Raw genomic sequence first — 26,326 nt, 5'->3', positions numbered from 1 at the left:
TTACAACTATTACATGACACCAAGGTGGACTGTACAACTTTTACATGACACCTGGAGTGGATCATATAGCCATGACATGACACCGGTAGTGGATCATACAGCACGAGTTGACCCCCAGTAGTGGATGATATAGCATGAGTTGACCCCAGGGTTGCTGGCCTTAGTCTGCAGGGCAGCTTCCAGGCTAATTACATAGCATCTGTCCCTCTGGATTAATCAATCAACCCAGTGTGGCTACTTCCTGGTGGGATCAGAAACAAAACGGGCCATTGTCCCAGGAGCACAAGACTGGCGCCAGTGTGTGTATGTGCGTGCACCATTGTGTTTGTGTGTGTGTGTGAAAGAGTGTGTTTTCACGTGTGTGTGTGTGTGAGAAGATGTGCATGTATGCACAGTACAGTATGTGTGCGCGATTTCAAAGTTGCTTAGCAATAACATAGCAGCCCATGAGGAAATGTTTATCTCGCCAAACTACTGAAAGGGTTAGCAAGGTACGGGTGTGCGAGATTAACATCGCTTTTATGATGAACCCATCACAGTGTTATGTGTGTTTCTGCTGGAATGGGTGTTTCCCACAAAACAGGATGTCCCCTGGCTGCCACCTCCACCCCTCCGCCTCTCTCTGTACCTCTCCTCCCATTCCCGCCTTCTCCTCTCTACCTCCATTTCCTGCCCTCAGTGTGGTGCTGGGACCCGAGCCTGGCTTAGGGCCTTCATGCTGGGGTTTGCAGATCAACAATGAGCTTTTTGTCGCTGGGGAGACGTTTCCTATAAATCGGACGACCTGCTATGGCTTGACCGCAACAAGAACGGGAGTCAAGGAAGAGGAGGAGGGAAATGAGAGGATGAGGAGGAGAGGTGAGAGAAGAAGGTAGAGGAGGAGAGCTGGATATCTAGAAGAGGATATATGAGGAGGCAGAGGAGAGGGAGGAAGGGAAGAAGACGAACGCTCCTGGAATCCCCTCTTTCCGGCACAAACTGGCATGGTTACCCTTGGTTACGTGATTTATCTGACGTCCTCTTGGCCGGCATGCCAACCAGGGCCAGAGTTGCCAGGCACACAAAAGAAACAGGGGTTTCTACCCTCTCTCTCACCCTCTCTCTTTTCACAACACCCTTTTTTTTTGTTGCATAAACACACATTCGTCTTGTTGGCTGAGCGGGCCGCACAAAGCAGCGAGAGGAGAGCAGCAAAACAGCTAAATCAGCTTCAAATAAGGACACTTGCCCTTACACTTCTGGGCCTGTTTTCCCCCCTCTCGGCCCCCCTCTCGGCCTCCCTCGGCCCCCCTATTGGCCCCCCTCTCGGCCTCCCTCGGCCCCCCTATTGGTCTGAAGTGAGCAATTGGAGTGATTAGAGTGCGGTTGGAGCCTCCTTAGAAGCCAGCGAGGCGTTAGCAATAAACCACACAGGGAAACCATAGGGTTTTCCCCCCTGAAAGCCTCAGTGTTGGCTGAAGCCAGCGGCGCCCAGCTCCGCTCTGGACCCCTCCAGTCTTCTTATGCAAGGAGATTGGGGGTCTTTTGTCCGAGAGCAGCAGGGCAGCTCCAAGACTCGGCCCTGAACTTCAGAGGTCATTTTTTCTTTCTCTCTCTCGTGTGGGCCTGTGATGTAATTAGAGAGAACGGCAATGTTCTCTCTCCTCAGGACATCTTGCTCTACAGTCTTATTGGAAGTGTCAACATGTTTTTAAGCTCTGCAATTCACAAAAAAGACCCCAAGGCAGTGTATTAGTTACCCTAGTTAAAAACAGGCAACATACATTGTTGGCATAGAGAGCCCAGGGTTAATCTATTGACACAGTGTACCAGGCAGAATCTAAAACCAAATGCTGGTGAATTCAAACATGGAAATAACTATATAAGACTTGAGCATTGACCCTCATCATGCTTTTGTTTTGATGGTTAAGGTCCAGGGGCTGAGTGGAGCCCCTCAGTTTTTCTCAGGCTCTCATGAAGGACCACAACGCTGGAAGAATTGGGGCAGGAGAATGAGGTTACTAGGCAGGAACATTATTGAATAGAGCAGAGTTCAAATTGGGGAGAAGATGGGGGTCGTTCAGTGTAGCAAGGTTATGTAACCGTTTTGAGTGTGTTGTTGACATTGGACCACTGGGGGGCCATATCTTTGGAATTGTAAAAACAGGAATTTCTTAGAACCCCTTTTTTTTATTTTTTTTTACGATGGTTAAGTAAGTGCAATCCACCGTGCTGTTGCAACCTTTGCTGTTATCATCAACTCATAACCAGTATCCAATAGATACACAGCAGTCTACTGCCCCCTTCTGCCGATGTAAACAACTGCAGATGTTGAAATAACCTTTTCCCCGTACTTTCTCGCCCCGGTGAAAACTCCCTCAATCTCCAACCTACCCTTCCGCAAATCTTCCCGGAGGTTATAAATCAACATAATTTATCGGATTATCATAGGGTGATTATGGGATGCCGCGGTTAATCGTGGAGAAAGGGAAGACATATGCCTTCCTCAGAGGAAGCTAATTGTGCTTTCAGAGACTTCATCCCGTCCACAGATAAACCCCTTCTCAGTGCAGGGGAGCCAGCCTACCACAGTGATGGATGTCACCATTCATGGAGCAGAAAGGAGAGTTCTTTAAATGCACAGGAGAAGAAATATTCGATTTGTCTGGTCCTTTCTGCTCACCTGCTCACGATTACAATAGGTAGATAGATGACGAAGTGTTATCTTTTACGTATCCCATTAATGACATGGTAGAAATGTTGAAAAGCATAATAAGCACAATTAATAACTTTCGTAGCACATTTCAAAGCTAATCTCTGGTTAAAGACGAAAGAAGCATGTTTAAACTGTAGTGTATTTCAAACCTTGATTTCAAACATACAATCCCAATGTATGACATTCATACCATATATAAATATTATTATTTATGTTATATTAACTATAAACAATATCTGTAACTACATGTCTATACTAGTCAGTAACATCACTATTGTGAAATAATCGGAGAACAGGTAGTAAAAGTAATACTAAGATCTTTCTCCATCATTTGTAGGCCTCCTAATGAATAGGTGGCATTATACATGGGTGGATGTGGCAGGCAACATCACTGGAATAATGGGTAGTATAGTTCTAAGATGTAGTTGGGATCTTATAAGCACCAGACAGTGTGTGTATGGTAAAAGGGTTATTGGAGTGTGTGTACACTGACATGTTTAGCTCATGTATGTATACCTGTGTGTGTATATGTGTGCGTGTGCTCAGGGGAAGGGTTGGTCAGGGGTGTAGTTGAAGCTGGCGTCCAGGAACATGGCCAGGGTACCCAGGGTGGTGATAATCACAAACAGCCAGAAAAACAGTCTGTCCAGCACTAAGGCTATGTACTGCCAGTCTCCTGTCATCTGGGAAACACACACACACACACACACACACACACACACACACAGAGCAGTGTTGAGACAGTAGTGTAAATATGCAGTGACACATGGACACCAGCAGAGCATGCTGGGAACATTATGCTCTGTGACAGGAGAATGGAGATGGACTGAAAAACAATCTGGATGAACGGGTGCGCATGTGTGCTGAACCAAGCAGTTCTGTGTGTGTGTGTGTGGGTGTGTGTGTGAAAAAAAGTGTATTTTAATGAAAGTGAGTGTGTATGTGTGCGTGTGTGTGTGCCCGTGTGTGTGTGTGTGCCTGTGTGTGTGCGTGAGCTTGTGTGTGTGTGTGCCTGTGTGTGTGTGCCTGTGTGTATGTGTGTGTGTGCCTGTGTGTGTGTGCCTGTATGTGTGTGTGCCTGTGTGTGTGTGCCTCTGTGTATGTGTGTGTGTGCCTGTGTGTGTGTGCCTGTGTGTATGTGTGTGTGCCTGTGTGTGTGTGTGTGGGGCTCACTGAGTCGTCTGTGTCCTGCTTCCTGAGTTGCTCAGCCATGTATGTGACAGCAGCAATGGCTGACTTGAGGTCCGGGGGGAGTACCAGGCAGTAGTTGTCACTGTCAAAGAACTTCTGTAACTGCACTGTACTGTCACTCCTAAGAGGGAGAGAGGGAGAGAGACAGAGACAAAGGGAGAGAGAGAGAGAGAGAGAGAGAGAGAGAGAGAGAGAGAGAGAGAGAGAGAGAGAGAGAGGGAGAGAGAGAGAGAGAATGATTGAGTGAGACATATGGAGAATGAAAGAGAGAGATATTGACAGAGTAGAAGAGAGAGAGAGAGAGAGAGAGAGAGAGAGAGAGAGAGAGAGAGAGAGAGAGAGAGATGAAGAGTTGAGATAAACAGGAGAGAGACAGAAATATAAATGAATATAAAGAACGAGAAGCTCCAGCGCTAAACGAAGGGAGGCCACCCACGCACACAACCCCCTGGAACCCTCGTCACACACCAACGCACGAGCGCACCACTGAAAGCACCCCTGGGCATGAGGCTGTCCCTCTTGAAGGACTCCCAGCACGATCCACGTACCCTGGCCCTGTTCCCTGCTGCTCTCCTGCCACCTGCCCTCCTCAACACAGCAGCCCCAGCAGCTCCCCTGCCTCACCCCGCCTCTCCTAGGTCCCCCCCCCCCCCCCCCCCGTCATATTCCCCTCCAGAGGCTTAGCTCCTGTGGAAGTCAAAGGGTCTTCATTAGTCTTGTCTGCGTGGACCCGTGAGTCTTGATAGATCGGGTTGTGTGTGTCCTTGTGTCCCCTCTGCTCAATGGTGAATGACACGTCCCCCCCCACACACACACATACCCCTGAACATGAACACTAACATAGTGATAGTCAACCATGACGCATTCCCTTGTAATCCTATTCATGGAATTGTTTGTGCAGTACTGAGAACATCCATGGTAATATATTCATTGTCTTCTCTGACAATAATTGAGGGGAAATGGGAGTTTTCTGCTGTGACCTGACACACATACAGCAATCACTAACCAACACACACACCACACATCCTCCCTGGCCACGACACACACACACACACACACACACACCCACATACAACACAACACATCCTCACTGGCCAACACACAGGTGCCTCCATATATCTCCCAGATATAGTCCAGCTGAGTTGACCCCACACACGACCATGCCCCCCCCCCCCCCCCCCCCGCACACACATACACCACCACCTTCCCAACTCAGCTTCCCCCCACAAACAGGGTGTTAATGTGTAGCAGTCACGCACCCTGCCTGTGCCTCTGGCCCTCTCTCGGCCCTCTCTCGGCCCTCTCTCTGCCCCTCTCTCGGCCCTCTCTCTGCCCCTCTCTCTGCCCCGCCCAGCACCCGAACGTCCACCCCTCGACTGCTGGCCTGTGTCTCGGTCTCTCAGTCTCACACAATCTAGAACTCTATCTATCTTCATGTATGCCATTAGATCTTTCCACAAAACACTCTAGTCCTAACACTCCATCTTGCCATTAGTCTATTTCTAAATATTTCAATCTGCCCATTGTTTCAAATCAATTTACAAACCATATCCATTTATCTGTCAGCATGTCCATCGGTTTATCTTCATATCAACTACAGCACAGTCTCTGGAAACCAATGCAGTACAGTAAAAGTCTATCTATAGTAGGTATGGGAAAGATTGCTGTACAGTAGATTAGTTCATGGGGGATAAAAAGTAATGTATTCACCTATCTATGAAACAGTGAAAGTCATTATCCTGAATGTGAGGCTGTGTAGAGGATGTTGCTCTATTGGTATTTCAGGTTGCATGTTCTTTACCACACCTGTCCTCGTGCCTGACCCCATCGCACAAACTCTGCTGAAAGGCGTGTGTGTGAGAGTGTGTGAGAATCATTCATGTGTGTCTTATTGTATGTATGTATGTATGTATGTATGTATGTATGTACCGACATGTATGGGTGGGTATGCTGCTCTGTGTGTGCATGTGTGAACGGGCTTCACCAACTATCACCTCCTAAACTCCCCCAGACTGGCACCAGGCCCCACCTGTCAGACTGGCACCTTGGTGTGGGCATAACCCCTGACGGGGTGGCACCACGAGAGGCAGGGCGGCAGGAGGGGAACACGACATGTCACCAAGGTCACGGGGCGACATTGTGACAACGGATGTCCGCTCGAACAGAAAAAACAGGAGGAGCCTCAGAAAAAAAGGGGGGGGGGTGTGTGTTTGTGTGTGTTTGTGTGTGAATAAGGGAGAGAGGAAGAGAGAGGACGAAAGAGCGAGAGGGGAAAGAGAGACGGAGAGAAAGAGAGAGAGGGGCTTGTGTGTGTGTGCGTGTGTCCACAGCTCAGAGCTCAGCTATGCCCAGATCTGTCTGCTGTGTGCCAGAAACATTCCAGGGCTTCTATTCATTACCACTGACAGATGGAGCCTTGTCTCTATGACACGTACACACACGCGCGCACACACACACACACACACGCAAAGACATACTTGTAAGACATGGTACTTGTAAATTCGGTGTGAAGTACCTGGCTTCTAACTAGCTTCCTGACAGGAAGAGCGAAAGAGAGACGGAGAGACAGAGAGACAGAGAGAGAGAGACAGAGAGACAGAGAGAGAGAGAGAGAGAGAGAGAGAGAGAGAGAGAGAGAGAGACATCGAGCAAGTGGTGTGGACAGTCGACAGAGGAGCCTCTGTCTCAATCTCTCTCTCACTCCCCTCAATCACTAATATTATTTCCAGTCACCATCCAACCCCACCTCCCTCCCCCACGGCCCCCACTTCCACCACCCGGCCCTCCTCACCAGAACCACTAAAGCCCCAATTCCCCATCACTCCACACCTCCTCGCCATTCACCCGGGCCCGTCCTCACCCCTCCCTCCTTTTCTCCGGGATTACCCCCTAATGCCCAAACTAAACAGAGGCTTAGGCCGTGGCGACTGTGGCCCGGGCCGGCCGGCTTAGCTGGGACTGACGGAGCTGGTGCCCTTGGCCTTGCATGATGCCCAGCGCAGTGCCAGCCTTGGGGCCGCCGGCTTGTTTACGAGCCCCACACGGGGTGGCAAGGCTGGGGATGGCTGTGGCGGATTACTCTGCCCACCCTGTGAAAGTGTCAGACGTATATCACTGCTGAGTGGGGCAGCGCAGAGGCGATAGAGGTAGCGTGGTAGCTTCTGTGGACGCACCCTAATGTTGGAGCTCGACAGTGGGCTTCATGGGCACAGGTTTCACAGGCAGAGCAGTGCTAGTTAGTGTTAGCACATAGGGTGATATCAGCACCAATGTTCACACAAAAACAAAAAAAAGTGGTCGTGGAATAGTACACTTGGTTCTTGTTCGTGGCAGGTTTATTCCTCCCTTCCAGCGAGTCATTTCTTATGGATTTTCGAACATAAACTCGTACTTTAAAACAGTTTCAATGTTCTAGTGTGGGCAGGTCCTATCCTCATGCCAAGCCCAGAACATTGTGTACCTAACAGTAATAGCTAGTTTGGCTCTAGACAGAATGTGTTTAGATTTTGGCCAAGACTGTGGACTTTGAGGAAGATTCATTCTCTGGCTGGGTGTAATTTACATTCAAAGAAATAGCCGTGCCAGAAGAACATCGATATCAGCAAATATCTGCACAGCCTCAATCTTAGGACTGCTAGCCAGAATGGCCGGCAGTATAATCACCCCTGACTCAGGAATAGTTATAGTGTTTTCCAAAGTTCTAGGACTAATTAAAACAGAACCACATTGACCCAATAGACCAAACCGATAACACAGAAACCAACAACATGGTGGAAAAATGTGGAATACACATGGTGACTATCATCGATAAAACAGATGAAACTTGAGTCCTACTCTCTTGAGTTTTGGGTTCCAGTGCCGACAGTCAGCGGTTCGAATCCCGGCTGTGTTACACTACTTTTCCCCATAGATAAGCCTGCCTCCGCTGGCCTCTCTGCCTGTGAGTTACCTGCCTCTCCAGGGTAGGACCAGCTCAGGGTTGATCTTCCTGAAGAGGTACTCCCCGGCCAGCCTGCGGCCGCCAATACTCTGCAGCGGTGTGTCGTTGCTAGGCTCCTCCTCCTCCGCCGGACGTTCCTCCGTCTCCGGCCGCTGCATGCCCAGGTACTTCGGCAGGAAGTGGATGAAGATCTGAGGATGAGAGCTGGTGGTTAGCTTCAAACAGCTACGTGTATGGATAAATGGTTAGCATTTAGCTGTTAGCTTGTAATCTTTTCAGATAACCTCATCACCTGCTGGGGTTAAGGTGGGATAACTGATATAGTATTAACTGATAAACAAGTATATATGGCAACAAACTAAGAGTTGGGAAAGTCCTCTCAGGACAAGTTAGCATTACAAACATTGTCTTAAGTAGCCGGGCACATTCCTAACTCACACACTATAGAGCCCCACTCAAACTGTTCCCTGTCTATCTACAGTGTCCGTCTGTCTGTCTCTCTACCGCCGCCCCGCAGGCAGCTACCTCACCTTGCGGACCCAGTGGGGCATGATGTGGGTGCTGGAGGAGCGGTGGTGCAGGTTGAGGACCACCACGCTGAGGATGACAGAGCAGGTGACCAGGATCATGGTGAACATGACGTAGTTGACAATGATGGGGATGGCCAGGGATGTCTCGGGGACCTTGTCTGCCAGCAGCAGCATGAAGACAGTGAGGGCGATGAGGACAGAGATGGAGAGGGTCATCTTCTCACCTGGGGACAGAGAAGGGGATTTGGGGCAACAGGTGAGAGGATATCGAGGGTCTGGATCTGCTGTGTACAATTATTTGGGTGTGGTTCAGTAGAGGTGTAAGTAAAATCCAAAGACACCAATTTCCTGACATCCCCTCTTTACCATCGCAAACAGATTTCCCTCCAAAAACGGCCACGTTCCCCCAGAATCTCTCCCATGTCCATGGACACATCAGGCAGGCTCTCACCTGCTCCAGGGGGAAGGTAGAAGACGAAGATGGCCAGCACCATGGTGAGGATGCAGGGCACGATGATGTTGACGATGTAGAAGAGAGGCTTCCTCTCGATGATCAGGTAGAAGGTGATGTCCTCGTACAGGTCCTCCCGCACGTTCTTCCGGCTGGGCTTGTGGCAGATGGCCCACTCACCATTCTCTATCAGAGGGGGGGGGGGGGGGGGGGGAGGGGGGAGGGGGGGGAGGAGGGAGGGAAGGATGGATGGAGAGTAAGGGAAAAAGAGAGGGTGAGAGAGAGGGAAGAATAATTATGGGAAGTGATAGACCAGTCAGATAAGATAAAGGAGGCCAGAGGAAGTGAGGAATTGGAAGAGGAAAGGTCCCAAAGGATTAGAAAGATCAGTGACTGACCAGTGAAGGCATTTTCGTCGATAACGATCTCTTGGATTTCTTTGCCGTTGTCATCCAGGAAGTACTGCAGCTCCACCTCTGAGGCGTCGTAGGTGTAAGAGCGGAACACCATGGTGCAGTTCTGCCAGTCAAAAGGAAAATACGCCACCTACAGGAGAGGAGGCGTTAATGCTGGAGTCGAAATGTCCAACAACAGTAGCTTGTTCTCAATATTAAAGAGAATATTTCTTTAAATGGAACTTTGCACCACTTTGGGACATCACCGGAAATGATACCTCGATAGAACAGCTACTACGGTAGATGGCCGGGGGAAGCCAGTTGATGGTTCCGTCACTGTACACCAGAACATTGACATACAGGGCCACGTCAAACTGGCCATCGTTACTGGAAGCACGACAAGACACACATGAAGGACAACCAATTAGAAAGCCTGATATCCAGTATGTAAAAGAGAAACATCAATGTGATATTATGAACTTTATTAGCAAGCAACACTGTCATTAAAGTCTATTAACTTTCTGGGCAATGTAAACCAGATGAAGTGATGATGTCATAATGTCATGTGACGGTAAGAGGAAGTGGCAGGAACATGAAGCTCACTTGTTGATGAGGTAGATGTCTGGACGCCACACCTTGTTGGGTGGGATCCTGAGAACGTCGATGTTATCGTAGTTCTTAGGGTCCCATGACAACCTGTAGTCTGTCCATGCCTGGGGAGCGGCGGGAAATCAAAAGAGACAGACTATCGTAAACAGAGAGATGAATCCCTCATCAAAAGAGAGGCATAAATTAGGTAATTACATTACTGTAAGAAAAAAAAAAAAGACTGTTTTGGACAGGTAGAGGGAGAGAGGACAATAGAGAAGGATAGAATGTGAAAAAAGAGGGGATTGGCTGGGCAGCATAGGAACTGACAGGAGGCGAAATCATTAGCTCTGTGCTGTCGTATAATGCTGTCATTTATAAAGCTGTTTTGCCTGTCTTTGATAAGTCATTTACACCCTGCCGATACAAACTGTGCTGTCAAACAGTCACACGCACACACGCACACACACACACACGCACACACACACACACACACGCACACACACACACACACTGTCACACATACTCAGGCCCTTCAGAATTCTAATTAGGATGAGAGAAGAAGGGAGCAGTGGAGGGAGGCTTCGAAATAATAAAGAAAGAGACAGAGAGAAAGAGAGAGAGAGAAAGAAGCAAAGAGAGAGTGAGAGAGAGGGAGCAAGAGAGAGTGAGAGAGAGAGCAAGAGAGAGAGAGTTTGTGAGAGAGAGCAAGAGAGAGTTAGTGAGAGAGAGAGAGAGAGAGAGAGAGAGAGAGCAAGAGGAGAGAGAGTAGGAGCCAGATAAAGAACAAAATAATTTGCAGTTATGAAAAGTGACAAGCCCATTTGGGAAGTGAAATGGGGTGGGGTTGCGGGGAGGCAGGGAAGAGGAGAAGCGAGGGTGATGAAGATGAATGGGGTTTGCTCTCACCAGATTCATGAACACGTTGGTTGTCATCTCTTCATTCTTCTCGTTCTGCAGGCGAAGAGACACAGACGTTAGCGAGCCGTTGAATCTGGTTGGGCGAGGCAGCCCACTTCACTCAATCCTGCCCAATGAAGGCTAATAGGCTCTGCATGATTGGAGGCTCCACACCATCGAAAACAGCGCCTGTCACTGCCGCCCGCCTGCCTGGGCCTGACTGGCTGGCTGGCTGGCCGCCTGCCTGCCCGACTGAATGACTGGATGTCTGGCTGCCTAAATGACTGGATGGCAGGCTGCCTGAATGGCTGCTGAACGAATGAGCGGCTGGCAAGGCGATTCCGAAACATTAGCCCCATGGCTGTGTCGCTGCAGCCTTTATGGAACACCCTGTGGGTTCTGTCGAGCTTTGGTGTGTGTGTCGTACCAGGCTGACGAGCTGGGAGAGGGTCATCCCCACTCTCACCATGACCTTCTCCTCCCAGGACCGGGCCGGGCGCACCTTCAGGTTGTAGTTCTCAAACAGCTTCTGGTGGAGCTTCCGCTCGCTCTCTGACGCAGCTGGAGGGGAGGCAGGGAGGAGGCCAGGAGGCCAGGGAAGGGGAGGCAGGGAGGAAGCCAGGAGGCCAGGAGGCCAGGGAAGGGGAGGCAGGGAGGAGGCCAGGAGGCCAGGGAAGGAGGGAAGGGGGGTTGGAGGGTGGGAGGGAAGGGCAGATGTAGGGAAAAGGAGCGAGGGTAAACAGTTGTGGGGGGGAAAGAGGGAGCAGGAGGAGATATTTGCAGAGGAGGAACGAGACAAGAATGAGAGTGAGAACAGTTGAAGATAAACATGAAACGTACTGGGAGAAATGGTCAAAGACGAGCAAAAAAAGCAAGCGTGAAAGATAAGGAAAAAGCCTGGGGGTGAAAGAAGAGACCAGGCGGATGGCAGGTGGTGTACAATGGGCAGCAAAGGTGACAGAGCACTTGTAATCCACACTGCATGGGTCTGGATCAAAGACATGGCTGGCATACCAGCACAACCTGGGATCAAAATAGAGTCTGATTACCACCCAATCATGTGATGATAGACTCTTCGTATCCGGAAAGAGTGTCTTTTGTCATTACAGTCTGAGTGGGGCACTTTTCTGTGGCTGGTTTTCTTAGCTCGACTACTTTTCAAGTAGTTGCAGTCTATTTCTTTTTTCCTCTGTCCACCTCCCTTTATCTCTTCATCCCTTCATTACAGAAACACCCTGACACAGGGACTGAAACACCCGGACACAGAAACACCCTGACACAGGGACTGAAACACCCGGACACAGAAACACCCTGACACAGGGACTGAAACACCCGGACACAGAAACACCCTGACACAGGGACTGAAACACCCGGACACAGAAACACCCTGACACAGGGACTGAAACACCCGGACACAGAAACACCCTGACACAGGGACTGAAACACCCGGACACAGAAACACCCTGACACAGGGACTGAAACACCCGGACACAGAAACACCCTGACACAGGGACTGAAACACCCGGACACAGAAACACCCTGACACAGGGACTGAAACACCCGGACAAAGGGGGGGCACATAAAGACAATACCAGGCCAACTGAGGGACCCAGAAGAAGAAGTTAGCCAGAGGTCACATGCTGGCATGAAGGGGTCCATGTGTTCTACTAACCCTCCACTGGGTCACAAGGTCAATGCCAATGACAACACCAACCACTTTGTTCCTCTGTCACTTTTGGTCAGCCATTTGATACACAACAGCAACTGGGGTTCCCGAGAACCAAGTGTAAAATATCGTTTAAAGTAAAGTATATCGGAATATTGTCAAAATGTACAGAGTGGAATGTATGAATATTGTGTGTACGTGACTTTCACAGTGGAATGGCAACTTAAAGCCAACCTCCGCAGGGAACAGCTACTGTGTTTGTGTGTATCTCCCACATGAGCAACCAACATGAACTCACATATAGCACAAACACACACACACTTGCCTTACCAGTGAGTGTGAGAAAGAGGCAGCCCAACACAAGCACGAGGAGACTATCCATCCTTCCTCCAATCTTCATCATCCTCCTCCTCCTCAGTCCGCTGCCTCTTCCCCTTGCCCGCTTCCAGACGCCCTGAACATCCACCGCACCCGGTACCCACAATCCCGTGCGCAGCAAACCTGGTCTCCCTCAACCTCCCCGGTCAATCCAAACTCCAATCTCCACCAAACCCTCACACACACACACACTCTCTTCGCTGTAAACACACACACACTTCCAGTTAGGAGTCAGTGAGGCAAGCGTCCGAGGCATGCAGCAGGGTGTAGCTATGCCGATCGTTTCAGACAGGGTTCGGGGGGGTCGTGCGTTCAGACCCAATTTTTCTCCTGGTGCGCGTCACCCACCGAGTGACGAGCCGGCCCGATTGGCTGCGTCCGCTGGGAGTGACGGGGGACAGGAATGCTTTAGGGACCGCAAAGTGTCCCAGGCAGGCACCTGTTGGTCCTCGCCACCCCCAGACCGGGCTGAGGTCTGGGGGTGGCGAGGAGAGGGGGGAGGAGGGGTGGTATGACAATAGGGATTTTTGTGTGTGTGTGTGTGTTAGATGATCAAGAACCCACGACCCCTTAGGGAGCGATGACGGGGGGTGGGAGGAAGGGTGAGGTTCCACACGTATTATAGCGTGCAAGCTGCTCTGACACCCCCTCATGAGCTTCACACGAATCACTGTCTGTACATCTGTCTGTCTAATTGGTGTTTGCCCTGTTGCTCCCTCTCTCTAGTCCTGAACCTCCTTCTTTTTTTCCTTCCCTCACTCTTTCTTTCTCCTCCCCTTCTCTCTACTTCTTTCCCTCGCCTCTTACCCCTCTTTTTCACCTCCTCCCCCACGCACTCTGCATCTCCCTCCCTCTCTCCCTCTCTCTCTCTCTCTCCCTCCCTCCCTCTCTCTCCCTCTCTTTCTCCACTTCTCTGTCACTGGTGGGATGGTAGGTATCTCCAGTGTGTTATGCAGAGCATTGGAAACGCTGGGGAAAATCCAGCCCACCGACAGTCCATGAAATAACATGGACGACACACACACACACGGTCAGCAGTGTACACAGTCCAGTCTACGTCATTGGATACATTTAAAGTCATTATATTGGTGGCTCCCTTCCTCAGTGACATTTCTCTCTCTCTCTTGCGTTCTGCCCCCCATCTGTGTCGACCACACTTCTTCTATTATCCCAGCGCAGATTCCTATCCCTCCCTTTCCATCACCGTCCCAACCAATCCCACTCTCTCTCTCCCTCTGTCACTCTCAACCTACCGCTCTCATCCCCTTCCCTCTCTCCCCTTCCCTCTCCCTCTCTCCCCTTCCCTCTCTCCCTCTCTCCCCTTCCCTCTCTCTATCTCCCTCTCTCCCCTTCCCTCTCTCCCTCTCTCCCCTTCCCTCTCTCTATCTCCCTCTCTCCCCTTCCCTCTCCCCTTCCCTCTCCGTCTCTCCCCTTCCCTCTCTCTATCTCCCTCTCTCCCCTTCCCTCTCCCCTTCCCTCTCCCTCTCTCCCCTTCCGTCTCTCCCCTTCCCTCTCCCTCTCTCCCTCTCCGTCTCTCCCCTTTCCTCTCTCTATCTCCCTCTCTCCCCTTCCCTCTCTCCCCTTCCCTCTCCCCTTCCCTCTCCGTCTCTCCCCTTCCCTCTCCCCTTCCCTCTCCGTCTCTCCCCTTTCCTCTCTCTATCTCCCTCTCTCCCCTTCCCTCTCCCCTTCCCTCTCCCTCTCTCCCCTTCCGTCTCTCCCCTTCCCTCTCCCTCTCTCCCTCTCCGTCTCTCCCCTTTCCTCTCTCTATCTCCGTCTCTCCCCTTCCCTCTCCCCTTCCCTCTCCGTCTCTCCCCTTCCCTCTCTCTCCTCCCTCTCCCCTTCCCTCTCCGTCTCTCCCCTTCCCTCTCCCCTTCCCTCTCCCCTTCCCTCTCCGTCTCTCCCCTTCCTCTCCTTCCCTCTCCCCTTCCCTCTCCGTCTCTCCCCTTCCCTCTCTCTCCTCCCTCTCTCATTCAGTGTGTCATCCCTTCCCAGAGGCAGAAAGGTGGCGTTCCTATCGGCGTTTCCAGAGAGAACACAAACACAAACAGCTCATAAATCTTCCCAGTTGACTGGGAGAGAACATGGTCTTGCTCTCCGGTTTACGCAACTCACATACAGCACACACACACACACACCCACACACACACACACACATGGATTAGGGAAGCCCTTTGGCCTGTACTGCAGTCCAGTGTCCTTTCTGTCCCAGAGGTCCCAGTGGTGTGACCACTGTGGGTGTGTGTGTTTGGGTGTGTGTGTTAAGGTAAAAATAGAAAGGCCACCAGGTGACAATGCCTCACAGCACGGGAATAACATTCTGACAAACAGATGTAGCCTTTGATATGGTTCTTCAGATCTTTATTTAAAAACAACAAAAACAAATGAACAACGGGCCAAACAGGGCAGGTGTATAAGTGAGTCTTTGCCGGTGTATTTTGTGTGTATGTGTGGTGTTTGTGCACGTGCTTCTGTGTGTGTATGTGCGTGTATGTGTGTCCAGGATAAAACAGGTCTCTTCTATAATGAGAATTCCACCAGCTATTGATGCAGCTGGTGAATTGAGTTATGCGTGCTATTCTCCACTAGGGACACAAGAATAGCTTCCACTCACTCACTCACTCACTCACTCACTCACTCACTCACTCACACACACACACACACACACACATTGCACATTCTCAAACAAAAACTGAACTGCATACATTACGTTAAAGCACCTGTATCTCTCTGTGTTGACGTGTTCACAAGCCGTCACACTCCTCTGAAACACCCTCTGAAACACAGGGTGAAACACCCTCTGAAACACAGGGTGAAACACCCTCTGAAACACAGGGTGAAACACCCTCTGAAACCCCCCCCCGTACGGCCACAGCTACAGCCTACTCTAGGACACTCCACACAGACACGGGGAACACTTATATTATCATATCATATGTCTGTTCATCTCGGCACCACAGCAGCCAGTGAAGCTGTCAAGACTGTGCATGAATTCAGACTGGGGTTGTAAGTGTCAGGATGATAATTTTTGTATTACTGTCAGGGGTGTGTGTGTGTGTGTGGGGGGGTTGCTGTGCTTGAAGCTGGCATGAGTGAAGATGAGAGTGTATGCATGTGGAAAGGCGTGTGTTTAGCGGCACTAAGACTGAGCGTACAGGGAGTTTGTGATTGTGTAGGGTGTGTCGGTGGGGTGTGTGTGGGGCGTGTGTGTAGGGCATGTGGGGTGTGTCTGTGGGCTGTCTGTGGGGTGTGTCTGTGGGGGGTGTCTTTGGGGGGTGTCTATGGGCTGTCTGTGGGGTGTGTGTGGACTATGTCTGTGGGCTGTCTGTGGGGTGTGTGTGGGTTATGTCTGTGGGGTGTGTGTTAGGGGTATTTGAAGGGGTCGGTAGGAGTGTGGTTGAAGCTGGCGTTGGTGAAGATGCCCAGGGTGCCCACTGTGGTGAAGATACAAAGGTCCAGAAGAAGAGGCGGTCCACCACCATGGCAACGTACTGCCAGTCCTCCCTCAACTAGGGGAGGAAGGGTGGGCGGGAGGGAGGGAGGGGTGGGAGGGAGGGGTTGGAGGGAGGGAGGGGTGGGAGGGAGGGAGGGAGGGAGGGGTGGGAGGGAGGGGTGGGAGGGAGGAGGGGGTGGGAGGGAGGGGTGGGAGGGAGGGGTGGGTGGGAGGGAGGGAGGGGTGGGAGGGAGGGTAGGGGTGGGAGGGAGGGGTGGGAGGGAGGGAGGGGTGGGAGGGAGGGAGGAGGGGTGGGAGGGAGGGAGGGGTGGGAGGGAGGGAGGGGTGGGAGGGAGGAGGGGGTGGGAGGGAGGGGTGGGAGGGAGGGAGGGGTGGGAGGGAGGGGTGGGAGAGGGAAGGAGGGAAGGGTGGGAGAGGGAAGGAATGAGAGTGAAAAGAAGAAAAGTGGAAGAACAGGAGAAAGAACGAGCAGGAAGAGAGAAAAGGTGGAAAGCAGAAAACAACAAGAAAAGGAATGACTGACAGAAATAGCTAGAAGCAGGACAGGAACGTAGCCTGTGAAGAAGGCAGTCATACAGTAAAACAGCAAAACTATGAGTGTGTTAGTGTGTGAATGTGTGTGTGTGGGACTCACAGCCGCAAAGTCCTTCTCCGCCTGCAGTTGCTCAGCGATGTATGTGATGGCCCGGATGGCTGACTTGAGTTCAGGGGGCAGGGTGAGGTAGTGGCTGGGCCGTCGATGAACTTCCCTCAGGTCAGTACACATGCCCTCCGACTGGTACCTGTACACACACACACACACAGAATGAAGGGATGTTCATGGAACATTGCCAAAGTTGTAGTCTCTTGTAGCCTATCTAATATTGTGTTGAAATGTACTGAAATGTGTTTTGTATTTAAAAACAATGTTTAAAACAAGATGCCAAAACGCAACTGAAAGAACAGAAATTAGGACTCAGATCAAATCACTCAAAATGTCAAACCCCACAGGTTACTCCTAGCACACACAACCACACACAACACCCAGAATTTGAAGAAACCAGTTCACCAAAGTTCTCACCAGTCATCACTAATTAAAAGCTGTGAAATACCAACAGTGTTTATATAAGAACGACTCTGCATTTCCTTCCCACAAAGACAGTGGAGAAGGTCAAAACTCTCCCTCAGCTCTTTAGCTAGCGGGCTAACGCTAACACGCTAACCACGCTAACACTCTGCTGTTCTCAGGAAGGGAAGAGGGAAGGGGGGAAACAGAGACGTCTCCCATGGTGAATTGTTGCCCTGTGTCACAGTGGTGAGTTATGGGATGCCAGGACTTACAGTTGGAGGTTGCTATGGGTAACAAGGGTTCGAAAGGTTAAGATGTGGCCGGTTGCCAGGTTGGTGTTTGAGATGGAGGGGGGGGCACAGCTTGTGAGGTTCATGCTGGTGCTTGAGTGTGTCCTTGAGCAAAGACACATTTTCTTTTTCCATGTGCGCTTGTGTGAGTGTGCTGTGTGTGCCTCTCTCTCTGTGTTGTGTTGTGTGTGTGTGTGTGTGTGAACTGAAACAGTGCTCACAGACATATCCCATAACTCGTACGTCCTATTGTGTGAACTCCTAGACTCATAGACTCATCATATTGGGCTGATCTCACTCATGGAAGCAGATTAATACTCCCTCTCCCACATCCCATGAGGCATCACATCTGTCTGGTTCATCAAACTCACACTTAGCTTATTTCTACTTAAAAAAAAAAAGATACTGTTTGCAGGTCACTCAGATCGCCACCAGGGGGTAGTGTGGTGCTGTAGCTGTTCAACTCAACTCTCAGTTCATCCAGCCACCAAACTTGTTGTGGTGTCCCGCAGAGGGTTTCAAGACTGGGGAAGCGATGGGCACAACTGGTGATGTGTGTGTGTGTTTGACTCAGGCTGTCATATCCAGTACTGAGGGGAGAGGAACACAGTCGCTAGATCCGATTGGAGGATCGAATCTACCGCTTTTACAATTCATCTTTACATTTACATTTAGCAGACGCTCTTATCCAGAGCGACTTACAGTAAGTACAGGGACATTCCCCCGAGGCAAGTAGGGTGAAGTGCCTTGCCCAAGGACACAACGTCAGTTTGCATGACCGGGAATCGAACTGGCGACCTTCGGATTACTAGCCCGATTCCCTCACCGCTCAGCCACCTGACTCCCTGCCATACATCTTTGCCATACTTCCTCTCTGACCCGATGGCCCCTCCTCTCTCCCCGCCCTCTCCATTCCTCACTCCATCCCCTCAGAGCATCATTTCATCAGGAATGCAGATGACTAATGAGGGAGTCTAATTCAACTAAGACTGGCCACCGACTGTGCCAAGACACGCAGTAAAACCAATTAAAAAGGTTGGGCATGGGTTATAAGAGAGGAGGGGTGTGTGTGCTTGTGTGAGAGTGTGTGTGTGTGTGTGCTTGTGTGAGAGAGTGTGTGTGTGTGTGTGTGTATGAGGTGGGGAAGGGGCTCAAGGGAGATACTGCTGCCTCATCGAATCGCTCGAATAGTCTTGCACTTCTCTCCTGCCCCCCCACCCCTCGACACACACACACACACGATCGCTGGGCTAATGTGTCAAGAGCGATTTGTGCTGGCCATTATTATTTTAGCAATGATTTCCCACTCAGATCCCCCAGTCTCTCCTGGACCCACACTTCAGGTCCCTGAGGAAGTGATTTCGACTGGAGAGAGGACTGTGCTCATGGGGTTGATAAAGCTGCACATGTCTGGGTTTTCCTCCTCAGTGTGTGTGTGTGTGTGTGTGTGTGTGTGTGTGTGTGTGTGTGTATGAACGCTCTGGCTTTACCTTAAGATAACCCCTCTATATATCCCCTTTGACCCCTTCTCCCCTGTAATAGAAAATCACTTTCTTTAAGATGTCTAGAATCATCTTTGGCCTTTGTTAAGTTTCCGCTTGCTGACGTGTTGTCTAACCAACTTGACTGTTTGCCCCTGGTGGTTCTGCCCACACAGCAGGGATTGTGTTCTTCCTCTTTCTTGTCTTAATCTCTGTCTCTAGTGTTGAACATCTGTGTTCAGTTCTACAGCCTGTTTCCTTTCTCTCCTTGCACATTGTACAGTTCCTCTTTTTGTTAGACATGAACTTTTGAACTGATCATGTAACATGGAACTAACTGGTTAAAAGAGTGCTCAGATAAGGTCATGTTTAGAGAGCCTTCTCATCCAGATATCGTTTTGGTACTGTTTTAGAACGGCTCCTCCTTGCTGCAAGAATAAACAGATAAAGACTAATTCTTCGGACCTCAGACCTTTAAGGATACAATTCCACCCCCCCCCCCAAACCCTGACCCTTGACCTCACCTGTTGGGCTTGGGGAAGAGGAAGGAGGTGTTGGGTTTGCGGATGAAGTACTCGTCCGCTGCAGGTCGACGGCTGACGGCCATGGAGTTCTCCCTGTGGAGGGGCTTCTCCAGGGACAGGGGGGGCTCCACCTTGGGCCGCAGCATGCCCAGGTAGGGGGGCAACAGGTGGAGGAAAATCTGTGGGGGGGGGGGGGGGGGGGGGTAAGGATTGTGTTGGTAGGTTGGTAGAGTCGAGTGGGGGAGGTGCAAGAAGGAAGAGGGGAAGGCAGAGGGGGTGAAATGAGTGAAGAAAAGGAGGAAGGGGAGGAGATGGAGGGGGTCAAAGGGGGAGATCAGGGAAGTGGGGGGGAGGAGAGAGGAGGAGATGGAGGGGGTCAAAGGGGGAGATCAGGGAAGTGGGGGGGAGGAGAAGGGAGAGTTACAATACAGTATCAGATGACAACATAGGGAGTGGTTACGTGGTGTTAGTGTAACCGTGGTTAATATGCAACCCTCCCCTGTGCACGGACAAGGTGTGTGTAAGTAGTACAAAGTGCAAAAATACAAATTACTGTTGTGTGATATTGGTGTAAAGAGGAAGTAGAGAGAAAACAGATGGTAGGAAAAAAACGGCCTTTGGTCTGATGATAAAACTGAGTCAGCTCATCGGATGTGTGATTGTAAACGTTTCCCAGCAGCATATGCATGTTCTAAGTATTTTCTACACGAATACGTGACGAAAGACAAGAAGATAAGGAGGAAAATGAGGAGGAAGAGAGCAGCATGTGTATATAAAGCTGGGGACTGAACCTCACAGAACCACACACCATCGCAGACCTGCAGTCACATACGCTGAACTGAAGAGTTGACTTGATTTGAGAATGTCATCAATGTACCAGAGCCCTAGTACCTGTGGAGGATCTACAGACCAGCCTGACATCTTGGCTGAGCTGAAGGCTCGAGTGGAGAAGCTGGAGAGAGAGAACAAAGATCTGCAGACCAGACAGGCAGAGATCGAGGTGAACAATGACAGCAGAAAGGTGGCTTTCTCTGCAAGTATAACTTCACCAGTGGGACCCTTCTGCGCAGACACAACCCTGGTCTACCCCAATGTCATCACCAACATCGGCGGAGCCTACAACCCAGTCACTGGAATCTTCACTGCACCAGTGAAAGGAGTCTACCTGTTCAGTTTCACTGGCATGGATGATCGTTCCCATTATGGGGTGTCAGTTTTCCTGTTCAAGAACGACAAAAAACTGATGTCTCAGTGGAAGATGAATAATGGCAGTACACATCAGTATGTTCAGAACACGGTGATCGTAGAGCTGAAAGATGGAGATGTCATCTACACACGTCTACCTGCAGGTCACAGGATCCTAGGTGATGCCATAAACGATATTGATACCTTAACTTTAAACGATAACAACATCTTCAGTGGCTTCCTGCTCTTCACTGTGTGAGTGGAACACTGCTAAAGTTGTGATGATCAGACTAAGATCAGACTGTCACTGCTGAAAACATGTACGTGTTTTCTGCATTGGACAATAAAGAAGTATGTTACACCTTGTCTCATTCCCTCTCTTTTAAATCCACCCCCTGAACTATACATACACTATAGAGTATAGTATAGAATACTGTAGGATAGAACTGTATACTATATAGAGAAGTCTCTCAGACTGTGGTTCCTGTGTCTCTCTACTTGATGATTGAGTATCCACCACCAGAACTATACATACACTATAGAGTATAGTATAGAATACTGTAGGATAGAACTGTATACTCTATCAGTTTCTCACACACACACACACACACACACACACACACACACACACACACACACACACACACACACACACACACACACACACACACACACACTCCTTGAGCAAGACACTGAACGTCATGTTGCTCCCGATGGGCAGGCCGTCGGTGTGTGAGTGTGTGTGTGTGTGTGTGTGTGAATGAGAGGCAAAATGGAATGTGTTTCGGGTGTGCCTGGAGCTGCCGTTAAATGAAGTCCGTTTACCATTTTCATATATTTTTACCACACATACACATCTTTTGAAACTCATGTGAGAGAACTCTCTCAATCTTTTTTGAACCTCCTTATTTCGAAACAGTTTCCTCCCTTTACAACGTGCAAATGTCCTGTGTGTCTCGGGCGACTGTTGCACCATAGGGAGGTGACGAGTCTGGATGCTGCACCAAAGCTGCCAACCAGGTCTGTAATTACCTTGAAATAATGTAGGGGCCAAAGCCATTGATGGAGGTTAATGGTGTAACACTCTGGACAGGATGTCGGAACAGCAAAGCCTTAATTCAATTTCTTCTTCTCCTCTTGGAGACCGACTCCAAAGGAAGACGTGGTCCATATCTTGTCCTTCCCTGCTTCATTCTGACTATCGTAAGTGTTCATTTAGGTGTCGTTCCTCTGATAAGGATGCGCAGGGGCTCACACAGACACAAACACACCGTCACTCTATTTGCCCCGCCCCCCCCCCCCCCCCCCCCCCCCCCACTGGGATGAAATCATAGGAAAGGAAAATCTGCACAGCGACTTCCCTGTTCCTGTCGCTAGGTCTGGGATGTGATCCATGGGCCTGATCTCACGTCGCACGTTAAGAAACGTGTCTCACACAGACACTGTCATTCCTTAAAATAAATTGAAAATCGAAAAAACATGCCAGCAACCCTAGAATGACAGCACGACAAAGGGGCCCCATTCGCTAGAGTTTTGCAATCAGTCACAAAATCAGTTTCCCGCCCGAGTGGGGCCCCGACTCACCTTGCGGACCCAGTGGGGCATGATGTGGGTGCTGGGGGAGCGGTGGTGCAGGTTGAGGACCACCACGCTGAGGATGACGGAGCAGGTGACCAGGATCATGGTGAACATGAGGTAGTTGACGATGATGGGCACCCCCAGGGAGGTCTCGGGGACCTTGTCCGCCAGCAGCAGCAGGAACACGGTGAGGGTGAGGAGGACGTTGATGGACAGACCCATCTTCTCCCCTGGGGGAGAGGGAGGCAGGGGGAGAGAGAGAGGGGTTAAACACACACACACAGGGTTCGCCGTCGATCATTTACACACACGCGCGCGCGCGCGCTGCACACGCGTACGCACGCGCTGGTCGCCACGGGGACGCGCCGCCAATCATTTACAGACGCACGCCCACGCGTGCTCGCACAGCGCGCGTGCTTCTCGCCACAGGGAAACGCCACAGATCATTGACACACACTCACGCACTCACGCACACACACACACACTCAAGGCAGGCTCCCGTGGTCAGGTTAATGGCATGCAGAGGGATTTATAGAGCAGGATGTGTTCCTGAAGGAGGGCCTGACCCAGGATCTAACAGATCTTTGATGATTTGTAGCATGTTGTTAGCAGGGCAGGCCAGGACCGAGCAGGGTGGTCCAACAGTAGCTGGCCCGTGTAATTCAGCAGTAATGACACTGATGGGGAATTCATCCCCCATTCTGATCGGGGTGTGGGGCCCAGAAAGGATGCCATGTTTAATGTTATGTGCACTCCTTCACTAAAAGTAAGTGACTGAAAACGTTTTTTTACATGTCCACTAACACCATATCAAAGTCTATGTGTGTTTCTACCTCACGGATATAAAAAATGACTGCTGTTACAAAGACACATCTCCCGTGCTTGTGGACCTTTGAAATGCCGTCAAACACATATAGCTATGCATTCAGCATAGCTTTTTTGTGCCACGCACAAAAAAAAGACCTTGAGGGGAGGGTCCTGCCAGCTCAGAAGAAGGAGAGAGAGATAGAGAGAAAGAGAGCGAGAGAGAGGTTTCCATACATAGTCCTCCTGGGATCACCGGAGCTTAAATGTGTCCTTGTGGCGTGTTCTCTGTCGCTATGCATGGCCACTACTGTCACTGAGGGGAGCCTACTAGATGTGTGTGTGTGTTTATGTGTGCCTATAAAGCAGCGCTATATGACTGTGGTCACCCTTGAGTTTACATGAGAATAAGCCCTAGAGTATGAACATCGTTATACTCCACACATACACACACACACACACTGAGAAGCTCCCTCTTGTATTTGGACACAGTGTCCCATCCACAGTCTTATAGTTAGAAATGGAGGCTTACCGAGTCAAGCTGCAAGCTAAACTACATGAATAACTACACAACAGCAGCTGAAATGACTTCTGTGGTAACGAAAGCGAAAGTCAAATCTTTGTGACCAGACAACAACGCAGTCTCTTATTTCCAGGCCGTCCCCTCCGTGGCGTGCCCTACCTGCGTCGGGGGGCAGGTAGAAGTTGAAGATGGCGATGATGGTGATGAGGATGCAGGGGATGATGATGTTGAAGACGTAGTAGAGGGGCTTCCTCTCGATGATCAGGTAGAAGGTGATGTCCTCGTACAGGTCGTCGCGCACGTTCTTCCTGCTGGGCTGGTGACGAATGTACCACTCGCCGCTCTCTGCGGGGCAGGGGTGAAAGGTCGGAGGTCAAGCTCGGGGTGGGGTTCTGGGTTCACCAGGTATGATGTGGGTCGTGGGGTGAGATACACTGTAAGCTGTCTGTCCGTCTACCCTTCCGTCCATCTTGCCCATCCATCCGTTAGTCCATCCATCCATCCCTCCATCCAACCACCCATCAATTCACCCGCCCACCCATCTGTCTTTCAACCCATCCATCCATTCACCTATCCATCTGTCCATCCGTCAACCTGCTTGTCCTGCTTCATTCCCACTTCAGTGTGTCCCTTCAGTTCTCCTCACCACTGTAACCCCCGTCATACAGCATCTCCTTGATCTCGTTGCCCTTGGAGTCCAGAGCGAGCTGCAGGTCGATCTCTGAGGCGTCGTAGGTGTAGGAGTGGAACACCATGGTGCAGTTCTGCCAGTCGAAGGGGAAGTACGTCACCTAGACACAGAAGTAGAAAGTATAGACACAGGAAGAAGTAGAAAGTATAGACACAGGAAGTAGAAAGTAGAGGAGATGTTAAGAAAGGATTGCTGGAAGCTGAAATTGTGGCTCAGGTTCTGTATCGGAGTACATTTGCAAGTGTGTGTCTACATGTGTGCTTGTGTGTCTGTTAGGGCTGGGCGATTGATCAAATGTTATTTTCAATTATGATTTTTGAGCCCCTCCCTAAAAGCCCAAACTCACTCTCAGCCAGGCTGTGGCATGTCACATGCATTCTACACCCCAAGCTTGTTTGTATAGGTTGCTCTGCTACCTAGCTAGCACTCTGCTACACACAGAAGTTACCGTGGGAACCGTAGGTGTTGCAGGTTGAACATCTTTTTGACTCCTAACCGGACGATGAAACATGGCCAAAAGTGTGGAGTGTGCAACGCGCTCACAGATACAAATATTTTCTGTCCCTTTTGGACATTGGGTTTCAGAGATACAGATCTTTATCCCACGCTTACATCCAATTTTACACTTAAATCGAATCTAGTATGATTCTGAGTGTGTGTGTGTGAGAGTGTGTGTGTGTGTGTGTCACCTTGACCCCACAGGAGCTGCAGTAGAGGGCAGGGGGCATCCAGGTGACTCTCCCATTACTATAGGCCTGGACATGGACATGGAGAGCTACGTCAAATACGCCATCATTACTACAGAGAGAGAGGAGAGAGAGGAGAGGGAGAGAGAGATAGGGAGAGAGAGAGAGAGGAGAGAGAGATGATGAGAGAGAGGAGAGAGAGAGGAGAGAGAGTGAGAGAGAGAGAGGAGAGGAGGAGAGAGAAAGAGAGAGGGAGGGAAACAAAGGGAGAGAAAGGAAAAAGAGAAGACCATCAGTAATACAGATAGAGAGAGGGAGGGAGAGAGAGGGAGAGAGGGAGAGAGAGAATGCCATAATTGCTACAGAGAGAGCGAGAGAGAGCGCACAGGAAAGAAGGAAGAGTGAAGGAGAGTGTGAAAAGAGGGTAGGGGGTTGGGCTTTTAGCGTCAACACAGAGGAGACTCATTCACACTACCCCACTCACTGAGTCCACCCTCTTATTGGCACGGCCATATTGGAAGTGGCATAGTTGTAGCTGCATTAAGCTCATAATGCAATACACAACAGAGACATCAACCCAATTAGACACACAGATTTAGCAGTCAGTCAGTGTACAGCACAGTGGCCTGGTTACACAGTCAGTGTACAGGCACAGTGGCCTGGAAACATAGTCAGTGTACAGCACAGTGGCCTGGTTACACAGTCAGTGTACAGCACAGTGGCCTGGAAACATAGTCAGTGTACAGCACAGTGGCCTGGTTACACAGTCAGTGTACAGCACAGTGGCCTGGAAACATAGTCAGTGTACAGCCAGTGGCCTGGAAACATAGATCAGTGTACAGCACAGTGGCTGCACAGGTCCAGAGTGTGTGTGTGCATGGCCTGTGTGGTTCAGAGCCAGTGCGTTCCTAGCTTGAGTGACTGTTCAGAGCCAGTGGTTCTGTTATTGGGGAGCCATGCTGCTTATTGCCTATAAAGCAGTGATGAATGGAGCGGAGGGGATATTTACAGCACGGTTATAATACGAGCCATCTACACTGACTGGGTGTTTGGTAGGAAGGTGTGTGTTGTGTGTATGTGTGTGTGTTGTATGTGTGTTGTGTCTGTGTGTGTGTGTGTGCGTGTGTATGTGTGTGTGTATGCGTGACCATGCATGTTCAATAGAGGGGATGTCCAACTACCCAACTGACCTGTCCAGTGGCCAGTAAACCATTAAAGACAGGCCATGGTGTTGAATGATAATTGGCTTCATTCTGGGCCCATTAAACAATATCCCCCAAAAAGAATTGGGCAACATCATCCACACTTAGTGCAAGTGTTACAAGTGCCAG

The 26,326-nt window shown here is 50.3% G+C and overlaps 3 protein-coding genes across 3 annotated transcripts; 1 reads left to right on the top strand and 2 right to left on the bottom strand.

Annotated features, from left to right (window-relative positions):
- Positions 1–2,816: 2,816 nt before the first annotated feature.
- Positions 2,817–13,017, bottom strand: chrnb1l (cholinergic receptor, nicotinic, beta 1 (muscle) like). The gene is made up of 11 exons (XM_062449661.1): positions 12,687–13,017; positions 11,118–11,251; positions 10,700–10,744; positions 9,806–9,915; positions 9,481–9,589; positions 9,206–9,353; positions 8,808–8,993; positions 8,357–8,580; positions 7,836–8,017; positions 3,869–4,007; positions 2,817–3,378 (listed from the first exon to the last, which is right to left on the bottom strand). Exons 1-11 carry the CDS (start codon positions 12,757–12,759, stop codon positions 3,238–3,240), a joined length of 1,491 nt encoding a protein of 496 aa, XP_062305645.1. The 5' UTR covers positions 12,760–13,017; the 3' UTR covers positions 2,817–3,237.
- A 2,048-nt stretch (positions 13,018–15,065) lies between these two features.
- chrnb1 (cholinergic receptor, nicotinic, beta 1 (muscle)) lies at positions 15,066–25,508 on the bottom strand. The gene is given in 10 exon segments (XM_062449977.1): positions 15,066–15,490; positions 15,539–16,180; positions 16,183–16,240; positions 16,820–16,967; positions 19,529–19,707; positions 22,298–22,521; positions 23,778–23,963; positions 24,265–24,409; positions 24,999–25,107; positions 25,480–25,508. Coding segments are annotated over 9 exon segments (1,164 nt in total). The 3' UTR covers positions 15,066–15,490; positions 15,539–16,094.
- LOC134009882 (complement C1q-like protein 2) lies at positions 20,334–21,060 on the top strand. Its single transcript, XM_062449631.1, has one exon. It carries the CDS (start codon positions 20,391–20,393, stop codon positions 20,970–20,972), a length of 582 nt encoding a protein of 193 aa, XP_062305615.1. The 5' UTR covers positions 20,334–20,390; the 3' UTR covers positions 20,973–21,060.
- Positions 25,509–26,326: the final 818 nt, after the last annotated feature.

Source organism: Osmerus eperlanus, chromosome 23 (assembly GCF_963692335.1).
Source record: "Osmerus eperlanus chromosome 23, fOsmEpe2.1, whole genome shotgun sequence".
NCBI lineage: Eukaryota > Metazoa > Chordata > Actinopteri > Osmeriformes > Osmeridae > Osmerus > Osmerus eperlanus.
This window is presented reverse-complemented; position numbering and strand designations above follow the sequence as displayed.

Bases quoted from the DNA above. Each gene is read 5' to 3' on its own strand.
- chrnb1l (XM_062449661.1), bottom strand. From the start codon at position 12,759: ATGATGAAGATTGGAGGAAGGATGGATAGTCTCCTCGTGCTTGTGTTG. The intron at 11,252-12,686 runs GTAAGGCAAGTG...CCTCCCCTCCAG, and splicing joins CCTCTTTCTCACACTCACTG to CTGCGTCAGAGAGCGAGCGG. The intron at 4,008-7,835 runs GTAACTCACAGG...TCTCCCTCTTAG, and splicing joins GTCCTACCCTGGAGAGGCAG to GAGTGACAGTACAGTGCAGT.
- LOC134009882 (XM_062449631.1), top strand. From the start codon at position 20,391: ATGTCATCAATGTACCAGAGCCCTAGTACCTGTGGAGGATCTACAGAC.